At 45.5% G+C, this 23,366-nt stretch overlaps 1 protein-coding gene across 1 annotated transcript in view; it reads right to left on the bottom strand.

Annotated features, from left to right (window-relative positions):
* Positions 1 to 1,473: 1,473 nt before the first annotated feature.
* Positions 1,474 to 23,366, bottom strand: part of TMEM131 (transmembrane protein 131) — a 166,245-nt gene continuing 144,352 nt past the window's right edge. Inside the window, exons 32-41 of the mRNA XM_029937215.1 lie at positions 21,072 to 21,247; positions 17,513 to 17,640; positions 11,119 to 11,243; positions 10,767 to 10,916; positions 6,786 to 6,951; positions 5,520 to 5,641; positions 5,337 to 5,433; positions 4,481 to 4,578; positions 3,553 to 3,713; positions 1,474 to 2,533 (exon numbers count right to left, since the gene is read on the bottom strand). Of these exons, the coding sequence (XP_029793075.1) occupies positions 2,249 to 2,533; positions 3,553 to 3,713; positions 4,481 to 4,578; positions 5,337 to 5,433; positions 5,520 to 5,641; positions 6,786 to 6,951; positions 10,767 to 10,916; positions 11,119 to 11,243; positions 17,513 to 17,640; positions 21,072 to 21,247 (1,508 nt within the window). The 3' untranslated portion in view covers positions 1,474 to 2,248. The remainder of the gene's footprint in view (positions 2,534 to 3,552; positions 3,714 to 4,480; positions 4,579 to 5,336; positions 5,434 to 5,519; positions 5,642 to 6,785; positions 6,952 to 10,766; positions 10,917 to 11,118; positions 11,244 to 17,512; positions 17,641 to 21,071; positions 21,248 to 23,366) is intronic.

Genomic DNA, 23,366 nt, shown 5'->3' with positions numbered 1-23,366 from the left:
AAGGTGGCGTCCCCCGGCTTATGTTCCCTGATAGCAACTTCAAGGGTCCCTAAAGGAGTGCGAGACCAGAGACCTGCCTCTCAGAACAAAACTCTTAAGACAAGCAAATAAGCTTCTTTCTCAGAAAGACAGGAGGTGCATTACCTTTGCTGTGCCCTGGGGTGGTGGCCAACCAAGAACTGTTTGTTCCCATGACACCCAGGAAACAAGCCCCCTGGCCACCAGAGCCAGGTGACCAAGGGGTGTTCCCTGGTTGGCAGGCCTGAAAGCCAGAATACCAGACACATGTACAGGCTCCCTTCCTGGAAATACTGGCAATTTGGAGTATGGCAGAGGGCAAGCGTGAAGGAATGTCCTTCCCCTGAGGTCTCTGGAGAGGGGACACCCCCCACAGTATCTCCAACGTTACCCCATTTAATATTCGCAATTTATCTCTGCAATTATGGGTAATATCAAGAATGTTGTTAGACTTTTTTGAGCTGGCTATACTAAGATGGAACGCATATGATAACTTTCCCCATTTCTTTTGTCCTAATCAGGGGCTTATTCTGACAGTTAATAATAGGTTCTCTGAATTTCTCCAACTTTTGTTACCAGTGAGATTACAGAAGTAATTCTCTAGGTTAACCTAGTTTCTTTAGAATAAAGGTCAGCCCCAGAATTATGACTAGAGTTTACGTCTTTGTGTCTCATGTGTTTCATGGCTTTGCAACACCGTATTTGCTTTGGTGCAGAAAGAGAACATCGAGCTTAAACGTGTCCCAGTTCTGCGGGTGCACGGGAGATGGTGCTGCGAGGCCACACCAGGTCCAGGTCTGCCACAAGCCCGGAGCGCCAGAGTTCTGACTGTACGGGAGTCTGGTGTCTGTCCCTGAGTGGCAAGACACAGGTTGGAAAAGTTGAGCCTGGGTGTAAAGCAGAGAAGAGGTCAGACTCAAATTCCCTTTGTACATTTCAGTTGAACCACTCTGACCCTCTTGGGGATGGGTGGATTTCTTCATGGTGTAATTGGGCTCCAACAGAACATTTGTGTTTAGTGTCTCCCGGCTACCCGGCAAGACTGGATGTTCAAAGGCTGGCTTTAAAACAGACTGGGAATAAGCGGGTGAGAAAAGCAGGCTGGAACAGGCAAGACTTTCTGAAAGATTAAACCAAACTGACGCATTTGTGGCACACCCAACTTGCCGGGTACGTGTTGTTTCTACAGGTTCCATTTGGAGGATTTGTGGGAGTTTAAAACTGGAAAAGGGTCAATGCACTTCTATTTAAAAGGAAGAACACATTTTAGACGTGTCCATTTTTTTCTGTCAAGACCTTCAAAGACCACTGCGGAAAGACACGGAATTTAGACCACAGGAGGTTCTAGCCACGATAAATCAAACTGCACAGAATAAGGCAATGATAGAAGGGTGTACTTTGGGGTGAGAGGATCCAAATAAATTAATCTTGCTGTAAAGAAGAGACACACAACAATTCAAGGCTTTTGAAAAAAGCATCATTTATTTCAAAGTACAACACAAAGTTGTATTTTTAAGAAATACACATTCAATCTTGTATCTCAAGACTTGGCTATGTGCATTTCAGTTTATCTTTAAAATAAATTCAGGTATACAAATGGTACATACCTCAAGTACAAACAGCACAGAAAATGCATATGGTCTCAACCGAATGTTTTTACATTCATTCACTGTTCTTAAAGTTGACTTACATTTCTGTAATCTGCTTTTAAACCAAGACAGCCTTATTTTAAAAAAATACTCTGTATTTTCAGCACAAAGTCCTCATACATTTTTAAAATTAGATCTTGGCGCATAATATTGTGAAATTATTAAAAACCAAACTTGGAAACTTAATAAAACTGTCACATGCCAGGACTTCTGATTCAACTCAAATTATTTCCTCAGCTGTAAATGTCAAATTTGGGTTCATACAGATAAATAAAGGATGGAAGAAGACAGGTGGTGAGAACTTGATAGCAGTTAAGGTTTTCAGATGTACAGGCCTTATTAGAGTTTGAGGCGGAGTCCAGACTTTTCCCTAAAAGCACAACAGCAAATCTCATATTATCATAATTGCAAGAAAGATCTGAAAGAAGCGAGTGGTATGAGCCTGCCCGGCTTGACTCTGTTTTGCAGAGGTGAGGAGGGTGGGGGGTGGGAGCTACAGCAGTAACAGCCTTCAAAAGATGTCTCAAAAACTGGCATATCATGATCTAGATGAGGGGCCCCCACTTTTTTTTTTCCCAATTTCAATTCTCATGAGGGAAGTGCGAATTAGACCAGGGGTCAGAGCTTCTTCTTCCGATTGTGGGGCTCCATATCCGCCACGGGTTGTACGTCTGCCCCAGATCGTCAGCCGGACCAGAGGTGGAGGGAGCATGAGGAGCGGAGGAGTTCTCTGTGCCCATGAGGCCGATGCTTGGCAGCGTGTTGGCTGGAGTGGGGAAGGGCAAGGTGCTGTTCAGGTTGCTGGACCAGATTGAGTTGCAGAATGGAGTGGTGGACCACAGGCTGCTGGTGTTGCCGAGGATCGACTGACAAGACAGAAAATGCAGCATGGGGCATAGGCACCGACAGGGGAGCGGGTGACGGTCGTGTTACAAAGCGGGGCTGGGCCACAGCCTTTCCACCTCCTCTATCTTGTATATAAATGTCATATATGTGGGCATCTCGGGGTCTGGCGCTTTAAAGAAAGGCTGGCAAACCACAGTCAGGGTGTGGGGTGGGGGTAAATCCAGCCCTGCCTGCTTCTGTCCAAAGGACCGTCTGCTGGGACACGGCCGTCCCGCGCCTTCTGTGCTGCAGGTGAGCAGATGCTACAGAAGCCGCACGGCCCGCAAAGCCCAAGATATTCCCTGACCCTGTTTTAAAAGCACCTTGACCGTTCCTTAAGACTGAAGCCAGAAGCATCACAGTGAAGACCAGCTTCCAACCATGGAGGTAAAACATCTACTGTCCAACCCTGCTGGTCTAATCTAGGTTCCCTGAGAATGAAGAACGAATCATAGGGGGATATTTTTTCTGTCATAATTTTGTGAAACCAGTAATTATTTTCCTTGCAAAGAATACTTTCTTGGAGCATGGTCTTTACAGAAAAATGTAGCTGAGAAATAGATGCGCACTGGAAAAGCTCAAGCTAAGACACAGGTGCTTCTCAGAAGCAAAATACACATGACCCTCCAGCAGCTTGCTCCCGGGGGCCACAGGGCCCAGGATGCGAGGGTGAAGGCCACCCTCTGCTGCTGTCTGGCCCCCGCCACACGTGCGGGCAGATTACAGGCTGGGAAGACACTGGGAGGACTCTGCTCTACTAGGAGATCAAACCCACAACTGCTCATTTGTTCTTTCTAGAATTTCTGGACTCACAGCTCTGCAGGATACTGACGGGCCACTCGGCAGAGTATGAACACAATAATGGAGACAATAAAGAACAAACCTGCCCCTTCCACATTGCTATCTGGCCTTTATGGCAGCATCAGTGCCGACTCAGTGACGGCGACAGTGACAGCAGAAATAACGAGGGTGCAGGTGAGGCCGACCCCCAGGTACTCACTGAGGCGGTGTGGGTTGGGGAACCGGAGCTGGCTGGCCAGGAAGGGCTGGGGTCCGTTGCTGGAGAGTCCCAAAGGTAGGAAGGGCCACTACCGAACTCGTTCCAGCCCCTCTGGGAGGCCTGATTGCACGACCGAGATATACCGAGTTTGCTGAAAACTTCTGCAGGTAAGGAAGCAATCAAGTCTGTGTCTAATTTTGCCACGCTCACTGGTGTAGACAAGATGGGGCATTCACTCAGAGGCACACGTCCCCCCACTGCTCTCTGAGCCTCACACCCTCTCTGCCAGCTCCCACCACACCCTGGGAAGGAGGGGGGACAGGGGGCGTTCCCCAGATCACAGGCACGCAGCACACGACCTGAGCTCTTTACCCACACCCATCACTGGATGACATCAAGTGCAAACACCCGTCTCTGACACGACCCCGGCGAATGCAAAGCTTGCATTGTTGCCTCTAATTCGGGACAGCAAGTGAGGAGCCCAGCAGAGCCAGGAGTCCCATTTCAGACACAGAATCCTTTCTTGAAGGTCTTAAATTCTGGGAACACACAACTGGTACTCACAGCACTGAGCTTGCTCCACTGCACCTTTGGGCTGGTGGGGAGGTGGAAGGGGAAGCGGAACAAGAGACCCTATTGAAAGCTTTGTGCTGGGCCTCCTTCCTCCCGGGCTACTGTGCCGGGGGCTGAGTGGCCTGGGCTTCCCAGAACCTGTCTGGGAGAGCAGCCATGGCCCCGCTGCCTTCAAGTCAGCTGCACACCTCATGTCTGCAGGACCTGACTATAGGCATGAAGACCTGCACCTTTTAGAAATGTCTGCTGAATGACAGCCTTTCCTATCTGAGTGGGCCTCTCCACATTAGACCTCGTCTTCCTCTCTTCTTTGTCCATAGGCTTATGAGTGACAGGTCCAGCGTTAAACACTCACCACCAGTTAGGTTAAAAGAATTTCCGAATGCTGAGAACGAATTGAGAGGCGTGAAGTCGGGGCTGCCAGGGTTGCTCGTGGGACTCCACAGACCCGAGCTGGACATCACAGGAGGAAAACACAACACACAGAGATGTACGGTGGTTAGTGGGGACAGGCCCGTTACACACGGCCTCACAAACAGCAGACGCTGCTTCAACTGGGGGGCTCAAATATTAAAGACAAAGGCAGAACTGGCACGTGGCTTCTATGCCATGAAGGATTAAGCACAGAGTCCTAAGCTCCTATCCTAAGCTGTGAATCTGGTTCATAGCAAGTGTTCCATAGAGAAAATAGCTATTTACTCCCTTACGTTTACTTTCTGGTAATGGAAGATTTATTTAAAAACTTTAAAATCTAGGACTCATTGCTTTTAGTGCAAAGTAGGTAAAATTGGGGCTGTCCTGAGGGTGTTTCCTGATATTTATCTGGGACCATGAACCAAGGCATGCACTGTACATCACCAGGCCCAGGACTGCTGTGGGTCAGGAAAGTGGCACTTCCAACAATTTATTATAAACTGTATAGTACTGGCTCCAATTTCCTTTTCACGCACATTTTTGTTCTATCTCTGATTATCAGATCACATCCTTTCCTGTGACAGACCATGCGGATGAAGAAGGATGAACACACAGCTAGCTCTCTGCCAGGGGAGCCGCCTGGGGACGCACAGCGAGTGGGCTCTGATTCCACACAACAGACATAAATTTCTAGAGGTGCCTGACCACTTGTAATCTAGGGGAGACACAGTGTGGACAGGAGAGGCTAACCTGACTTGAGGAACCCTTATCTTTTGATTAAGAACAGTTTACTGTACCTGTCTGAGCCGTCGCTGTCAACAGGAGTGTGTGAAATTCCAAGGCTGCTGGAAAAATCTGTTTTGTTTGAAGAAACTTTAGCAAAGCCATTCCCTCCTGTGACAACAGACTCTGAATTAATCAAAGGCCATTCCACTCCGCCCACAGCCCAGGTGTGACAGGTCCAACCCCAAGCCGCTCACCTGGGCTCTTGTCATAACCGGCCGTGACTGCAGCAAAAGTGGGGTTGCCGTTCTTGCCAGGGAGGGAGGCTGCTTTTGTCAATTTGTGTTTGCTTCCATTTGGCTGCTTGGGTTTAGGGTCACTTGAAGGAAGAAGAAAAGACCAAGGTCATTCCATATCAGCACTCCACAGCTGGGGACAAGCAGCAGGGGCCCTGGTCTCAGGTGGCAGGGCTGCCACAGGCCTGAGCGCATGCCACACTTTCACTGTGGCCGGGCCCAGGGCAGCCCCCAGACCACAGCCCAGCCTCAGCCAAGATGCTCCCACACCTGATACTGTGCAGTCTGACGGGACACAGGGACTTGGGGGAAAGGTGCGAAAACCTCAGGCCCCAGGGAAGAGATGAGGGTGGGCCAAGCTGACGGCATGAGGGACTGGAAAGGCAGCACTCCCAGCGGAGAGAGCAGCAGACGGGGCCAGTGGGTCTCGGAACAAGAACGGGACTGCCGGTGGGCAACAGTGCTTGACATGGCTGCTCTCCTGCTCCCATCGGGACCCAGTGAGGGGCCTGGACCAGCAAGGGTCCCATGCAGGCAGCCTGCCCCCAGCCTCAGTGGTTACTGCCTCTTTGGCAAGAGATAAAATCTGGGCAGGTGGCTCCCCAGGTGAAAAGCAGGAATGGTGATGGCGCTTGAGCTGTGCTTGCTGGGGGCGGGCGACACGCGGTGGGGACAGCAGTGTGGACTTGTCACAGGCTCCGCACTCCGCTGGGGTTACTGTTACACTAACTCAGGCAAATACAGTGGGGGCTCTGGACCTGCAGGGAGGAGCGCAGTCGCAGTCGAGGGGCCCCATCCACCATCGGGAGGCTGCCTCCTGTGTGCACAGCACTTCTGGCAGCACCTCTCCTGACGGCCAGGCTCATGCCAGACGCTGCTCTTTTACCTGCTCAGCTCCACTGCCCTAAGCTCAAAATAAATGTCTCATAAAGCCATGTCCTCCAGCACAGGGCATCTGTAGATCTTCACTGAACACTCAGGATGTTCACTGACCCTAAAATTAGAATGTAATTCTGATGAACCCGTTGGTTCCTGGGTGATGAAAGCTAACGGCTGGAGTCAGGGCTGGACACGGGAGCACTGACCCTGGGCAAGGGCAGAACACTGTATAGGACAGATGTCAGAGGCAGGACAGGACAGCAGGCTGTGGCCATTGAGCATTTCCACTCAATGGGGGGAAGCGCCTGCAGAACTCAGTTATCTGAAGGGACGGAGCCAGGCACCCACCTGCTGGAGCTGCTGTTGACGATGCTGCTGTAGCTGCCCCTGGCCGAGAACGGGCAGGGGGCGGCGGGGGGAGAAGGAGAGGCAGGCGTCGGTGAGGTCTGGCGTTGTTTTAAGAAAATGTCTGCATTGAGGGTTTGCAGAGAAAGTTTATAAAGACTATCGGTAGCTGGAAATGAAAAATAAAAGGTCTCATTAATGTGGTGTTTGGAGTTTTATGCTTCAAAAGTAGTTATGTTTGAGGTTCTGATACATGCAGAACTCAAGCACATCTACAAAGAAAAAAAAAAGTCAAGCTTTTCCATGTGTTCTGTTTAAAGGTCTGAAAGGGACAGAGGGAAGTCCCGTCTCTCTTCCTGAGAATCGGCTGCACGAACCATCCCCTCTGTGTTCCAGGACGCTCCAGACAGCTTCTTATGCTTCAGGGGTGGGCAGGCAGAGTCCGAGCCCGGAACCCAAGTGAGGCTCTGTGCTTCCGCCCAGGATCACACCTGCGACCCGTCCCTGAGTTCTATTCCACGACACTACCCTGCATGCCGTGGGCAGGCCTGGTGTGCGGCCGCCCCTAGTCCGTTTTACAAGGATAGGAGCTAACAGGAGTCCCGCTGCCCTTTAGGGTAATGTGTACACCCCGTTACAGCTGTTTGAAAATCTTAAAACAAAAATCTGTTTAAAACAGAAGACATTTCTGATGTGAAAGATCTATCCTGCTCTCACAAAAAGGAAATACACAGAACTTCGTTCGTAAAACGGTACCGTCTTGCACGTCCACCATGTGCGGCCTGGGGGCATCCTGCTCCAGCTACTGTGAAACTGTCTCCACGGTCTCCCCGGTGCAGGGCTGCCCTGCCTCGTACTCCTCGGTTCCCATCCCTGCCCAGCACAGCTCTGTCCAGGTTGGTGTGCTCCCACCTCGTCGCCTCCTGATGGCCCTTCACACCCTGTGCAGGCCCTGCCTACAGTGAGGACAGTCTGCTCGACTCCCATTTCCTGTGAAGGGTCTGTCTCATCTCACTTCCAGAACGGAAGCCTGCCCAGCAGTGGTTCCATTTCCCTTGTGACTGTCTCCTGCACCGGCGGTTCCCCCAGATCCTCAGGGCTCGGGGCCTGGATAAAGCTGCATGCTCCTTGGCTGTGTCAAGGCATTCCTTACGGTGCTGCCATGCTAAGCACACTTCTCGAAGCCCAAGGTATCCATTCACTCCCCACCTTCAGTGCCACCTTGTACCTACCCCGGGAATTCTGACTTTCCTCAGTGGGGCTGGCACCTCATACACTGTCCTTGGTTTGACCCTGCCAACTCTCACCCCTGATTGTGTGGACAATCCCTTCCTAACATGCTCTGTTGTTGCTGACTCGATGTCCATGCTCAGGGCCCATCTCAAATACCATCTCCTGTATGGGTCCTGCTCAAAGTTCTCCACCTTTCTGCCTGCCTTGAAAGCCCCTACAGCAGTGTCTGACATCACCTCTGTATTGTAGGACCCTTATCTGTATAACTGTCCTGTCCCTTCCCGAGCCACTCCTTATAGGACACCTTCTCTGACTCTGACTCCCCTCCCTGAAATGAACTGGGACCTGCCAGTACCGGAATGGGCCATGCTGTCTTATGTGCACTCGCATACTCCAGGCGGTGGGGGGAGTTGGGGGGTTGGTGGGGAGTGTGCGTGCGCGGCCATCCCTTGGCAGCTCTCCTTTAGTGGGATGTGTTCTACTGAGCCCAGTAGCTGCAGAAGCACTTACTAAATGTCAGAACGAAACAGGAGAAGAAGTCAGAAAAAGATCTGGGATAATGCTTGACGTGGAAGGGAAGATGGGGGAAATGTAGGGGGTGGCCCAAGACAGCATACGGCATGAGCAATTAAGAACTTTTTGACTCAATGTATTTCTTCTGTGGCTATTTGGCTTTTAATAACCCCTGGAATAATCATGAAATTATTCCAGGAGAATTTTCTCAGCATCTCCTATGGGTAAAGGGCACCACGCTGTAAGGGGTGCTACTTGGGATAGAAAGATCTCTACGCACGGATTACCAGCGAAGTGCAGGCTTGCACAGCTCTGAGTGGGAAATGCTTTAATCCGCTGGGAACCCTAGGAAGCGAAGCACTGCTAACAGAGGGCTTGGAGGCTAGTGATCTCAGAGAAATTATCAGCAAAAGGTGGAGAAGAGAGAAAAGACAAAGAAAGCAGGGGCAGAGGGAAGGTACTGGACTGATTCTTACTGGTTTCATTAGCAATAGTGGAGTCCTGCTAGAACTTTCTAGTAAGGCTCGTGGTGAGAGCAGAGAGGTTATAGAATGTGGGACCAAGGTAAAGTATTCCTTGGTTGGAAAAACGAAATAATTATGCAGACGAGGGCCTTGGAGCAAGCACACACTTTCTCCAGTGGCAAGGCCATCTAGCTGTATGACAGGGAGCCCTGCTCTGAGGCACTGAGCTCTCTCAGCCTTCGTGGATGGGCCTGGGGAGGAAACAGAGGCTCAAAGAACTGTGCTTTCCAAATACTTTCTTCTCCAGACCATTTGTCCTTCATTTCTCCCATTTCTCCCCTCCTGAGGTATGGAGCCAAACTCACACGGGGTTGGATCTGGTCATCCTTCCTTCCTCTGTGCCAAAGAAGCAATACCAGCATGTACATCAGGTGCCACTTTGGTGACAACACTGTCACAGCCAGCTATTTCTTCTTGAAGGCGTGTCCAGTTGACAACCCCCCATTTCTGCACCAGGTGGGGTTACTCACACTAGCAGAGCATAGGTTTACTTCACTGGGCTGCAGACAATGCCATGGAACTGGCTCCCTGGGAACCACGCTGTGTTCCCAGTGCTGGGAACCTCCCTCTTGCTGGAGGCGAGGTCTGTTTAATGGGGAACTGCCCAAATCACGAAGGACAAGCCTTGGACTGGTGTCTAGCTGAAACCTCAGAGGAGAATCTAATGAGCAAAAAGCATTCAGCCTGCCTGCAGGGACTACTGAAAGACTTGTTTGAGATCTCCTGAATGATGAGGGACTTAGGTTTGTATCTCATCCCAGGCAAAAAAAAAAAACCAGCACTAAAAAGTGCCAGGAAAGCCTCATGGGACACAGGGGGCTACAGGTTTAATACAGAAAGCTTCTCTTTCTGGTGTGTATTTATGTAAGTGAAAATGTAAAAGATCCCATGCTTACTGTACACCACACCTGGATTTCCAAGTTCTTTGTCCTCACTCAACTTTGAGGGCTTCAACTATTCATTTAAATACCTCTTTACACCGAACAATCTTGTTGTTCAACCCTGATTTTCCCTTTGGCACAAACCGGCCAAGTGTGAGTTCTCTCTAACACTGTGGTGAATGTATCAGGCTGGTCCTCTCTTGACCCCAAATCCCTATAATCAGGCCCCTCCCTTGGTTTCTATTGTCTTCTATTTTGGGTCTCAAGTATCTAAGGCGAGGATCTCTCTCTTATTTTAGTAGCCTGTGCTACTGTCATGATTTATTGCAAGTCAAATCTGATGAACAAGATCAAGAAGCTAGTGAGAAAAATAATGAAACCTTCCCACAGGTTGTTTATGTAAAAGATGTGGGTAATGCTGAAGGAAGACTGAATTGTTAAAAAAAAATGATTATATTGTAAATGTATGAGGAGCTAGTCAGGGAAGATATTGCTGAGTTAACGATTTCGTAAAGTAGTATTTCTTTGGGTGATTCAATGCTCCAGAGCGATCTTTCCGTTCTGCACACTGGGAAGTGGTGTGGTCTACCAGCTCTGCACAAAGAGTCCTAGTGTGACTTGTCTGTTGGTCTCTCTGGTGCAAATACTCCCACCATGGCTGAACAAGCCTATGACCGTTTCACGATCGGCAGACTACTGAACAATGGGCTTCTGCCGGCTGGTACAAGTGGGCTCTAGCACACCACAGAGCCAGGCTTCTTTTTGACTCAATATGCCCTGTGGAGTTTTCCTGCCAGGGTGGGGCACCATGGTTTCTAAATCTCCATACTTACAGCTGCCGGGTTTGTGAACTGGCACAGAATCCCATTCCGGTGGTGGAGAGTCTTTTTCACCTTCTGAGCTACTGGTGTTGCCTAGTTCTTGACTATTTGGGAGGAATTTTGCTAGGGCAGGTGGCCTGTTATCCACTAACTTACTTGTACCTGCACAAAAATCAGGGAAAAAAATCGTTAATGGAAAATAACTCCTTTCTTTCAGGTCTGTTTCAATGAACTTTCTAATGAGGATGAGACCACCACCCTAGCCTTTTAAAGGACTGAAAACTACTAACGGATTACTGGTAACTCACAACCAATAATTACTAATACAATGAATTATGAAAATATCTCTATCAAATGAAAATACCTTTTGTTTTCTGGGAATTTCGTGATTTGGATCCGCTTGTCAATGCAGTTGGAAGAGGAATCTTGGTTGGGAGATTTCTGCGTTGTTTACTTTCCAGTGGAGGAGTAGAGGGGAGCTCTAAAGAACTGAAAGACAATTATGGATGGAAAATTCAAATTTATGCCTTCGTTTTGGAGCAAAGAGTAGAAGTCATTGATCACGCTACAATCTCCACTGCATTTCCTACTCTGGCTTCCTTAGGCACTGGCTGCTTTCCAAACATTTCTAAGACTGTTTAGGAGACACTCAGCACTTGCAGATTTATCCTTTGCTATTCTGAGTGCTGACAATGAACTGAAGTCCATTAGCTGATCATCTGTAATGGGCTAGAGCACCTACCTCACATAATGTGTATAAATCCTTTAACACAAACTAGCCATTTTGGGGCTTGCTAACCGCAGTCATTTTGCTTGTGAACGAGTCTCTCCCAGCATCTGGACTACTAGTGGGATTCTTGAATGTGGAGCTGCTGAAAGGTCTTAGACCTAAAATGTTGAGGCGTCTGCTATCCAAAACTTTAAACACACTTTTCTCATAGAAACCATGAAATGAACCAGGGCCAAGTTCCTGCATTGCCTATGGAAATCCACTAGTTCACTGCAGAGTAGCAGGACTGAACTATCTGCTTAAAGTCTACAGTGAGTGGGGTGACATGAATTTTCTTTTCTTGAACTCAAGGTTAATCTTGGGCAAAAATTTAAATATTATTTTCATTTATTTATAGTGTACATGTGTTCTAAAGGATTTAGAGGTAAGCTTAACATAATAAACATATATAAATAGCACTAATTGGTTCTGAGCTTCCTGTCCAACACGGCAGAATGGCAGACATGATGGGCTATTTTAAGTTTCCATAGCCTGATGAAGAAAACATTAAAATTTGCTGGCAGAGAAGCAATCCCTAGGACAAATGGGTAGGTGACCCATATAAGGTGTGAGCAGTGTAACTATCTGGGCCGTAAGGACATTCTTTACACAGTTGCTTCTGTGATGGCTACCTAGATCAAGTTGTAGGCTTGGGAAGGCCTCTGACAGGAGTTAAGGTAACAAGTCCAACAAGGGCATTTTCTAGTGAAGGCTGAGACACAGCTGAGAGAACCCAGTGGTCCCTTATGAGAATTCTTCCAAAAATCATTAGTGATCTCTATCATGCTCCTGGTGATGGTCAGAAAACGGTCAGTTCAAGGCTGAGCTGATAGCCTGCTTTTCTTTAAAAATCCTACAAAGTTTACTGCTGATGTAGATATTCTAAAATGGGTCTATCTCTGGCACTTTCCACCTTAGTGTACTTCCTCTCCTGTCCCCAACCTTCAGGTGTGTGACTCTAACACACCACTGTGGCCTCGCCCTGCCCACACTTCAGGTTCTTTTATTTGTGTATGCACCACATCATCTTCCTTCTGTTGCTACACCAACTTCTCACGCCTGGAAGGCAGCCAATTTCTGCTAGGTTCTGGGCCAGGGACAGCCCACTGTATTAATTCACACCAGATTTCAAAGGGCAGAAAGGTTCAAACTTTCTAGATGACAGAATAATATGTACATGTTATTAATAATATACAGTTTAAAAGAGGCTACTTACAAATATTTATATGGATGTATGTCAGAGGTCATTTTCTTTTGTTTCTCTGTATTTCACACACACAATATTTTTTTTAAAGTTTATTTATTTTTAAGAGACAGAGTGTGAGGAGAGGAGGGGCAGAGAGGGAGACAGAGAATCCGAAGCGGGCTCCAGGCTCTGAACTCCCAGCACAGAGCCCCATGCGGGGTTCAAACTCATGAACCATGAGATCATGACCTAAGTTGAAGTCAGAAGCATAACTGACTGAGCCACCCAGGAGCGCCTCACAAAATTTTTTTGAATAAAGTTTTATTTATTTTTGAGAGAGAGCATGTGCACACCAGTGAGTAGGCAGAGAGTAGGAGAGAGAATCCCAAGCAGGCTGTGCATTAAGAGCATGGAGCTCAAATGTAGGGCTCGAACCCATGAACCGCGAGAACATGACCTGAGCTGAAATCAACAGCTGGACACTTGACTGACTGAGCCACCCAGGCCCCCTACAAATTTTCTATAATAAATAGGTATTGCACTTAGGATTAGTAAAAGAGCTAACCAAAAATCCGAAAGTATCCATTAACCCAAACACGTAGAATTTTTGGCAAGATAATAAGCCAACATGAAAAAATCCCCTATTTATGGGCAAGACTGTTAATGTACAGTTTATGACTCTTCCAAGTCCTTCTACTTCTGACTGTTATTTAAAAACTACATCTTAAAAAAACACAAAGGCTCCCATGAAACAGACACCCAGCCCTCTGGTGGCAGCGGCAGAGGTGGGTGTGTGGGAGTTATTTTTAAGTAAGTCATTTATAAGTATGGGGGGTGAGAGTTATTTCTACCAAGTGTAACTCTGTGCCACTGTAAAATTAGTTGGTTTTTAAGAAAAAAGGTGCCAAACAACTATTTTATTTTTGCTGATTCATACTTTCCTAAATTAAGCTAGATGGTTTCTATCAAGAAACCTTTTTGAAGTCTCTGGAATAAAATAGCTAAGAGCCTACTTAATTTAAATAATTCTTTCTAAAAGGGAAAAACCATAAGGTGGTTCAGATACCAGGCCTCATTTTTGCTCACATAATCCACAGTACATGCCCCTGTCTGGGGAAGTGGGGAGGCAGAGAGCTGAGGGAAAGGGGAGGGCCTTCCCAGAGCTCATGGGTCTGGAGGTCTATGAAATGTGGTGCCCGTGGCCCTGAGCAGAGTGCGCTGTCTGAGCAGATGATTAGAAAGTCTTCTATGAAGACTTTCCCCCTTATTTTAGATTATTACATTTAAGTCCTGTAAACATGTAAAATATTGGTAAGTAAACAGAGAACAGAAAGATCGAAGGATAAACTGCTGTCCTAAACCAGGCCCGAGACCACAGAAGTCCTTTGAGTGTCTGAGATTGAACTCTAATTCCCTGGCATCTCAGACCTAAAATATAGTTTTCTGGAGGTCTGCAGGTCCACGTCTTCTGTGGTGTCACAGGTGGCCAAAATGGATGGACTGGGTCTCTGCCCCTGCAACACCATGCTCCACATTCCCAGGACATGATTTTCTGAAGTGAATTTATGCAAGTATGGGAGGATGTGGCTGCACTGGCAGAGACCACGGCTGAGGCACTGCTCTGGCTTTATCATTATCTATTTATAAGAAAACAAATTCTTCGGGGCACCTGGGTGGCTCAGTTAAGCATCCAACTCTTGATTTCAGCTCAGGTCATCATGGTTTCTAAGACTAAGCCCCACATCAGGCTCTGTGCTGTCAGCAGCATGAAGCCTGTTTGGAATTCTGTCTTCCTCTCTCTCTCTCAAAAAAACAAAAAAACAAAACAAAAAAAACTTAAGAAAAAGCAACCCCTCCAACTTCTTTAACATTTCAAGATTGGGGCCTTCTGGCTCAGAGATAACATAATATTGATAATATTTAAAGACTAATTTTTGATAAAGCAAACACAAGCTAAGCCCATGGATTTCATTAATATTAAAATATCAGTGTTTTGGCTAACTGATAGGATAAACATTTATTCCTAATCAGATAAAGCTTCTAAAAGGTGATAATATATATGTGCCTTATTAATGATATCCCTTTTACAGAGTGCATCTATACCCTTTAGCTATGTGGAACCACACAGTAACACACTGACAGCATTTCTGAGGTGACGACAGGAGTTTCGGGAATCACTTAGAACTGACAGTGATTCCACCTGAGCCACAGAGCAAGGCCTTTGCTGTCACAACTCACTGTAGACAGGGAACAGCTCTATTCAGACAGGCCATCTTTCTGGTTATTAAAAAAAAACAAACCAGTCTGTTTAATTCCATATTTGAGTGATGTACCAATGAATTCTGACTCTTAATACTTTTGTCCTTGTGTCTGGAAAAACACAAAACAAGACTGGTGAGTTTCAAGAGATCAGATTAAGGAGACTAGAAGAGTAAGGTTGCATATGGCTTTCTCCAGTTACAAATGACAAGGTAAAAAGACAATTCAAAGAACACTGCTTAAACTGTCTTGCTGGTAACGATTTTTCTCTTAACTAATAACAGAAGAACATGAGTTATCCCTGTAACTGTCCTTTGACCAGATGGTGGAAAACTGGCTACTGTAGCTTTTCATTTACCAGAGACATTGAAATCCTTACAGTGCTAGTGGCATTCAAGTGAAGTCTTTTCGAAATCAAATCTGCTAATGGTCAACACATTCTATAAAAAAATCAGAAAAGTATGTCTCTGAGCTCAGGCATCAAGGCTTTTATTTTATTTATTTATTTATTTATTTTTTATACAGAAGAGACAGAGCATGAGAGGGGGAGGGTCAGAGAGAGAGGGAGACACAGCATCTGAAACAGGCTCCAGGCTCTGAGCTAGCTGTCAGCACAGAGCCTGACGCGGGGCTCGAACCCACGAACGTGGGATCTGACCTGAGCCAAAGTCGGAGGCTTAACTGACTGAGCCACCCAGGCGTCCCGCATCAAGGCTTTTAAACCAGTGCAGAATGGGTCACAGTTACCTGTGGAATGGTTTTGCTATGGAAATTCTGTTAACAGCCAATTTATTTAATAAAAAATCAGAATATAACAGAAGTCAGTATTAGAGGGATGAACTTAAGAATGAACACGTACTATCTGTTTTAAAAATTATGTCTGACAGCTCAGGCATCAAGGGTAACCATGCAGATATGGCAAAGCCACCTATGGAATTTTTTGTTCTGATAATTCTTAGAAGCTTGGTTTTTAAATTTGTAATATGAATTATAGCATGATTGTCTGTTCTTGTAAGATCTCCATGAAAACTAGGGCATTTCCACAATTTGTAGATTTTAGCCCTATTTACCTAGAAATATCTGATCACCTAAGCCTGAAAAAGGCCTAGAAAAATAATTCCTAGTCCCTGAAGTATTATTCCTGTCCTGGAATGCCAGATTATTAGCACTGGTTAGTGCCTCCGGTTGATTTCTCTCGGGAGCTATCCAAGTGCGTCAACCACCACACCACCTGATACTGCTGCTGACTGTTCCGAACAGACCGTGGGACCGAATCACTCAAACAACAATGTGTGTATGAGTGAATTTTAGGTACAAATACTCCACTCATAATTAATGACTGCCATATGCTGTATTATTTCATAAATTCAGGGGAAAGGTTACATTTCACTAGGGTAACGCCTAATTTCTTAGTAGGGTTTATGTCCAGTGTGGAGGGCTTGAACGCAGGGCTTGAACTCATGACCCTGAAAACCTGAGCTGAGATCAAGAACTGAATGCTTGACCGAATGAGCCACCCAGGCAGCCCAACACTTAATTTCTTGTTAGCTATTAGTTCTATGGAACAGACTGCCCATGCCAGAGTTAAGCTACATTACCTAGGGAGAGAGTCAAGTCTATTGGTGTTTTGGGAAAGCTCACATACTGTTCCCAGAATGAGAGTTAAAATAGACCTTCCACAAGTCTAAGGCCAATTCTAATGATAACCATGTCTTCCTGTATTGACACCAAATTCTTTTAACTTCCTAGGCCGATGCCCACTCATCAAGGTAAATACCTGCCTCCATGCAGATGACCATTTTACATGATGAACTATGAAGGGCAACAATACTGAACTAAATTTAGGTTATTGGGTAGATCTAAGGTTTAATGAAAGTGTGAAGTAGTCTTAACTAATAACCTAATACTTCAACTCCTTCATTTACTTGCAGAAACATTCTGCAGCAAGCCTTCCCTGGGGCCCACCAGAATCCTGTTCCACGGTGACTGGAATTGAGTTATTTCCTAGTTAATTCATCTTAGACTTGTCTGAAAGGTGATAACTGTCCCGAGCATTTTTAAGGTAAGAATAAATTCTTCCAAGTTTTATGGCACAGAATTCTAGAACCCAATTTTAACTGGGTTAGTAAACAGATTCAGAGCCCCTTTTGAGAAAAGTTATGCTCATACCTATGGCTAAACTATCAAGGTCACCTTTGTACTGGTGAAATGTTTTGTACAGAAGTAAAATGGCTCTCTGCCTGGGAACAAATTACCAACCTAAATTTTCATCCTAAATTTTCATAACAAGTCATTAACTCTCTCTTTTACATGTCTGACATCAGAAGTATGTGGTCCCCAATTAACACTAAGCATTAGAAAAAAAAAAAAAAAACCCCAAGAGGAACATGATGCAGTACATGGCTTTCATTGCAAAAAACAAAACAAAACAAAAAACCATAAAAACTGACCAGCTACAAAAAGGTTACCTGGATTTCACCAGGAATTTCTAATAAGAGAAATTCTCTTAGTTCTTAGTTCTCTGTACTCATTCATTTTTCTTACCTGGGTTTCACATCTGTTGGGATTTCTTTCTTAACATTTAAGAGCTTTTTGCTTTTTTGCTTCACTTGAGACATTTCATTTTCATGTTTTTCAGGCATGGCTTGTTTTCCCTTTTGCTTTTCTGTATCCTGTAAAAAAATGTACACTTAACTGCTGAGAAGGTTTAATGAAAGTGAGTGATATAGTCTGTATGAAGGCAGAGACACAAAACCAAAGACACAGCAGATACAACACATATGTATAAAAATAATAAACTCCTTTCTATCTTTATTATAATTCTCTCATTTTTTTCTTAGTCTTTGATTTATATTTTGGTGAGTCTGAATTATAAAGAATGTTATTTTATTTATACTCCTACTCTGCCTGAGGTGGGTGCAGTGGTAGCAGCAAATTGGTAGCTTCTTATTTTTAAATATTGGGGAGCAAAACCTTGCTTTTTTTAATAAGAAAATTTACCTTGGAAAACAATATAAAGTTATGCACTCTGGAAATGCTCCAAAATCCTGAGCGCAAGTAAAACCCAGGGCAAGAGAACAGCGCAGGGAGTAGTCAGTGTTTGCTAAGTGTCCACAAGTGACACCGTGGCCATCCAAGTGTTATGGTGGATTTAATGCTAACTCTTCACCGCCAACAAGAAGGAGCTTAGTTATTCATTCACTTACTTAGCATCTACCAGTCAGCCACTTGGTGTTAGGCAGTGGGGTTATCAAGGGGGCCCAGGCCCTTTCCCCAGGGACTAAGTCTAGTAGGGAGGGGACACATGACAGCTGGAGATGAACTTGTATCTTCGTGTGGAAACGTTCACTGGCTATGACCGGAGCACAGAAGGGCTGCCTTGCCTGGCTTGAGTGTGGAGCCTGCACTGAGAAGGACACACCCAAGCTGCACCTTCAAGCCATACTACTTTACTGGTCTGCCCACTGTGGTTTCTGGCCCCGACCACTGCATAAGCACAGAAACCACACTTATGCGTTTTTATAATGATTTGACAGTGGTGGCATCCAAACATGAGGCCAGTGGACTTGTCTCCCCAACAGGGCAAGGATCCATTCAGGTATTACCGAAGTCGCTGGGGAGCTGCATTTGGCGTGGGTGTGTCCTACTTGTGTGCAGCAGGACCACCCAGATGACAGGTGGGAAATAAAAACACCCTGGTTCTTGACCGCTCACAGTTTGAGCAGCACTGTGTAAGGATGCACTGAGGCTAATCGGGACAGACAGGGGGAGGACAGACTTAGCAAAAAGAGCACAGCTGTGGGTGTGGGAGGAATCACACGCACAAGGTATATGAGAGGCCACCCAGCTTCACAGTCCATGGTTATTAGGGCAACTTGGGCTTTAACAGATTGCACCAGGTCCATCTATTTAACTGTCAAGAGTAAATAAGCAGAGAAAGGGCTAAAACACTCTCCGGCCCACACACATTTTAAGACTATTCTGAATTATTCAAGAATTATTTCTTGGCCAGTTGATTCATAAAGGACATGAGCTCTCTAAGGACAAGAACATGGTCTTTTTGTCCTCCATTGTTTCCCAGATACAAGGTTTGGTACTCAGGCGCTCAAGCACATAACTTTTTTTTTTCATTTTAATTTGCATTAAAAAAGATTTTGCATATAACTGACACAAATGTTACATAAATTTCAAGTGTACGACATAGTGATTCAGCATCTCTAGGTGTTATGCTATGCTCACAAGTGCAGCTACCACCTGTCAGAAATATCACGGTATCACTGACTATATTCCCTAAGCTGTGCCTTTCATCCCTGGGACTTATTCATCCAAAACCGGAAACCTGTATCTCCCACTCCCCTTCACCCATTTTGCCCATCCCCTTCTCCCCTCTGGCAAAAGCCAGTTTGCTCTCTTTATTTGTGGGTCTGACTCTGCTTCCTGTTTGTTCATCCATTTGTTTTGATTTTTAGACTCCACATACGCAGAAAGCATGTGGTATCTGTCTTTCTTGGTCAGACTTCCTCACCTAGCCTAACACCCCTCACCTATGCTGTCACAAACGACAAGAGCTCATCCCTTTTTAATGGCTGTGTGATAGTCCACTCAATCCCTACTTTTTGAATGAAAGCGTAGAGAAGGATAGAAAAGACATCCATGGGAAAATGACTTGTCAAGTCTGTTATCTAGTTAGGAAAAACACACACACAACTGGCCAACAGACCAGTCACTGAGGAGGAGGAATAAAAGCTGATCAGGAGGGAGAAGGACGGTGGGCACGAAGGCCACACAGAGGATTCTGTGCTGTGTCTGCAAGAAGCAAACGGCAGGGAAGGAGATGGGAGAAGCAGGAGGAAACGAAGAGAAGGAATTACGCCAGTAGGCGCACACAAAATGGTGGCTGACGGGGTCAGCTGGAGCAAAGTGTTAGGAGCAAAGGCAGAAAGGCAAGAAAGGAAGTGAGGAAAAGTTGTGAAGAGAGCCTGTGCTGAAAACGCTTTCCAAATGCTTATTTGTATCATTGAAACTGTTGGGACTGCACTCAAAGACGAGGAGACGGCATTCTGCGTCTCTGACGGAATCTGTTAGAAAGGATACAACACACCACAGAACTCCAGTGCTATGGACTGTACTGGGGGCGTACAGAGCACCACAGCAAATGTGAAGGATGCAAAGGGGGAGAGGGTTGACAAGAGAAGTAAGTCACATATAAATTTCATTTAAAAATTAATATATGCAGATGACACTGTTAGTTTTCTTTAAGAAATGATTCCTTAGTCACTAGATTAAAACTGAAAAAGAAATTCAGGCCTAGAGTATTAAAGGCTATATTAGGATCATATTAAATTTGAAATATAGTTATCTAAAACTAAAAATGCCTAAATAGAATTATGCCCTCACTTTTCTACAAAGCACCTATAGCTCACAGTCTCAGACCCAGTCACAACAGTAACCTTACCTTCCATTACCTAACACCACTAAGTACCAGGCTTTTGCGGTATTGACACTAGGGACTACCTTGATTGCCGAGGACTCTGAGAAGCAGAGACGCTTTCTCGATGTGCTGATGTATGCTGAGCTGGCCACCTCTGCGTGGCCGCTAAAGCCTTGGGTCTCTCCCGGGACCATCTTCCCCTCCAGGACAGTCACCGCCCTCCCTGCAGGAGGAGTGAGCTGCTACTGAAGCCCAATGTATTAGCCGTGATAAGACAGAAGTCCAAAATAATTAAAACGGTCTAGTTCTTTCTCATTCTCTTTTGATACTTAAAATCTGAAACAAACTGCATGAGCCAGAGTAGTTACTACTCTAGACAGTCCCTATCTTTCAAGCAGTGTTTCCAATTTCTAATTATGTTACTTTATCAACATGCTCGCAGATGTTCTTGTCTGGGGGAGATGAGGACCTCCATCCCGGGGGCTGTGACTGCTTCCTGCAAACCAGTGGCTTCCTGCCTGAGCACACTGAGAAGGAATCCTCAGAACATGTGCACGTGGTATAGAGAAGAGGTTCGTTCTATATTCAAAAACCTGACCTATGAGACAGTGTCATGCACGCTGGAGACACTTCCTTCCCTCGTAACTGTTTGGGGCCGGGGGGCCGTGTTACCTCCTTGAGGAGAGGCTCTGTGTCTGGGTTGGAGGTCTCTGTGGTGGTGGAGGAGCTGTCATCATCAGCCAAGGAGTCCTTCAGTTCATCTTCCTGTGGCTTTCCCTTTCCCTTCTTCTCCTTTTCCTCTTGCTTCTTAGGTGGTTTTACCTTGCGCTGAAGAGGTTTTCCTTTCCCTGGGGGTGAAAGTGAAAATAAAAAATGTCTTGATTTTTAAATAGCTCAGACAACAGTCATTATAACTTTTCTCTGAGAGGCTGCACTCTTTTTCTCATTAATAAAGGTTTCGTTCTCGACTTTATTTCTTCTCTAACTGAAGCTTTCCAAATCATGTTTGGCTTTTTGATTAGAATATTGGTGAAAGTTGATTTTACTGAGGCATAATTCATGTACAGTAAGATGAACCCATTTTAAGTATAGAGTTCAGTGACTTTTGGCAAACTCAGTAGTTCTAACAAATTTGTGTCTGTCTTAGAATATTTTTTTATACTCTACAGGGTGAGGAAGCTTGGAAAAAAAATCACAGAAATGAAAACCAGAGATCCTTTCAAACCTGTGTAGAGATGGAAGCCTGAAGGTGATGCCCATGTGCATCAAAGGGATGTAAGAGGCCCGGAAACAGAGCCATGGTGGCTGGGTCCAAATCCTGGCTCTCCCTAACCAGCTGTGTGATCCTGGCCTTCCATCCGTAAGCTAGGAGACAACATCTCACAGGGTTGTAAGGAGGAATTCATAAAGCCCTCAGAGCAGTGCCTAGCACATAAACACTATGGAATGTTCTATATGGACAGAGTCAAACAGAACTATAGAAAGACTAGTATTTTTAGGGGTACCTGGGTGGTTCAGTAAGTTGAGTGTCTGACTTCGGCTCAGGTCATGATCTCATTGTTTGTTGGTTTGAATCTTGTGTTGGGCTCTATGCTGATGGCTCAGAGCCTGAAGCCTGCTTTGGATTCTGTGACTCTCTCTCTTTCTGCCCCTCTCCTGCTCATTTCTCTCTCTCACTCAAAAATATATAAACATTAAAAAAATGTAGAAAGCCTAGTATTTTTAAAAGATGTGGATGCTCCCAAGACAAACAAGAAACCACGACTATTTGAGTGCCCATTTTTTCCCAGGCAGTATTCCGTGTCTGGAGTACTGCGCTAGCACCAACAACATAATCCTTGCCCTCAGAGAGCTTACATTCTAGCTGCATAGACAGATGCAGAGAAATCCTCGGATTCCAGTACCTGTGGAGGCACCTGGGCGGGCAGGCAGGCTAAAGCTGCAGAACCCACACAAGCCACAGTTTAACCCATTCGACAGACGCCATTTAAAAACACATTACTCTGATAATGGTAGCTTAATACAAGTTATTTAAATCCCAATGTTTCATGGCCACTGTTAATTATTGTCAGAAACTCAAATTTGGCATCTAGGAGATGGCAAACCATGGCCCATGGGTGAAATCTGGCCTGTGGCCTGTTTAGTATAGCTTGTGAGGTGGGAGTGATTTTTACTTTTTTAAGTGATTGGAAAAAAGAAATTTTATGTGTGTGTGTGTGTGTGTGTGTGTGTGTGTGTGTGTGTATGACAGAAACCGTTTGTGGCACACCAAACCTCGCATATTTATCACCTGGCCCTTTAGTACACTTTTGCTGAGCCTGATTTAGAAAAAGGATAGGTAAAGCTCGGACTGATTTTTAGGAATGTCACTTTGTCATTTACTTTCACACTGATTTCAGGAGGTATGACATTTGAAACCATAACTGGGACAATAAGTCTCAAAAACTGAGCTTCTGAGCTATCCTGACTGGCAGGAGCGCCTCTCTGCCATGGCAGAAGGGAAGAAGCCACTCTTGCCCCAGGACCCCCTGGGTTTCTCAGATTCCGAGTTCAAGTTCATGCCAAGAGCACTGCAAACTTCCCCACATGACTGAGATTAATCCCCATGCAATGAATTTCTCATGTGCAATTATACAATTTTGTCATGCTTAGGTTCACTGTGTGAGAGGCACTACCTGTATAAATAATCTGTATTTACAATAACCAGAAACCAGGTTATTGTATAAGCGATATACATTTTTTAAAACTGGGCTCAAATACTGAAGACATGGATACACAAAGGAGAAAAAGAAACACTTAAACCAAGAATTAAGCTGAAAACTTGGGTTAAAAAAAAAGCTTATTTCATGAAAGATTAGTTTTCACTTTTTACTTCCAAATGCCCATCTTTTATAATTTCTTAATATGCTGCACTTGGACTTCTGTCCCCAGCACCTTAATGAATGGCATTTTGAAAAGGTTATCAGT

Source organism: Suricata suricatta, chromosome 4 (assembly GCF_006229205.1).
Source record: "Suricata suricatta isolate VVHF042 chromosome 4, meerkat_22Aug2017_6uvM2_HiC, whole genome shotgun sequence".
Lineage (NCBI taxonomy): Eukaryota > Metazoa > Chordata > Mammalia > Carnivora > Herpestidae > Suricata > Suricata suricatta.
This window is presented reverse-complemented; position numbering and strand designations above follow the sequence as displayed.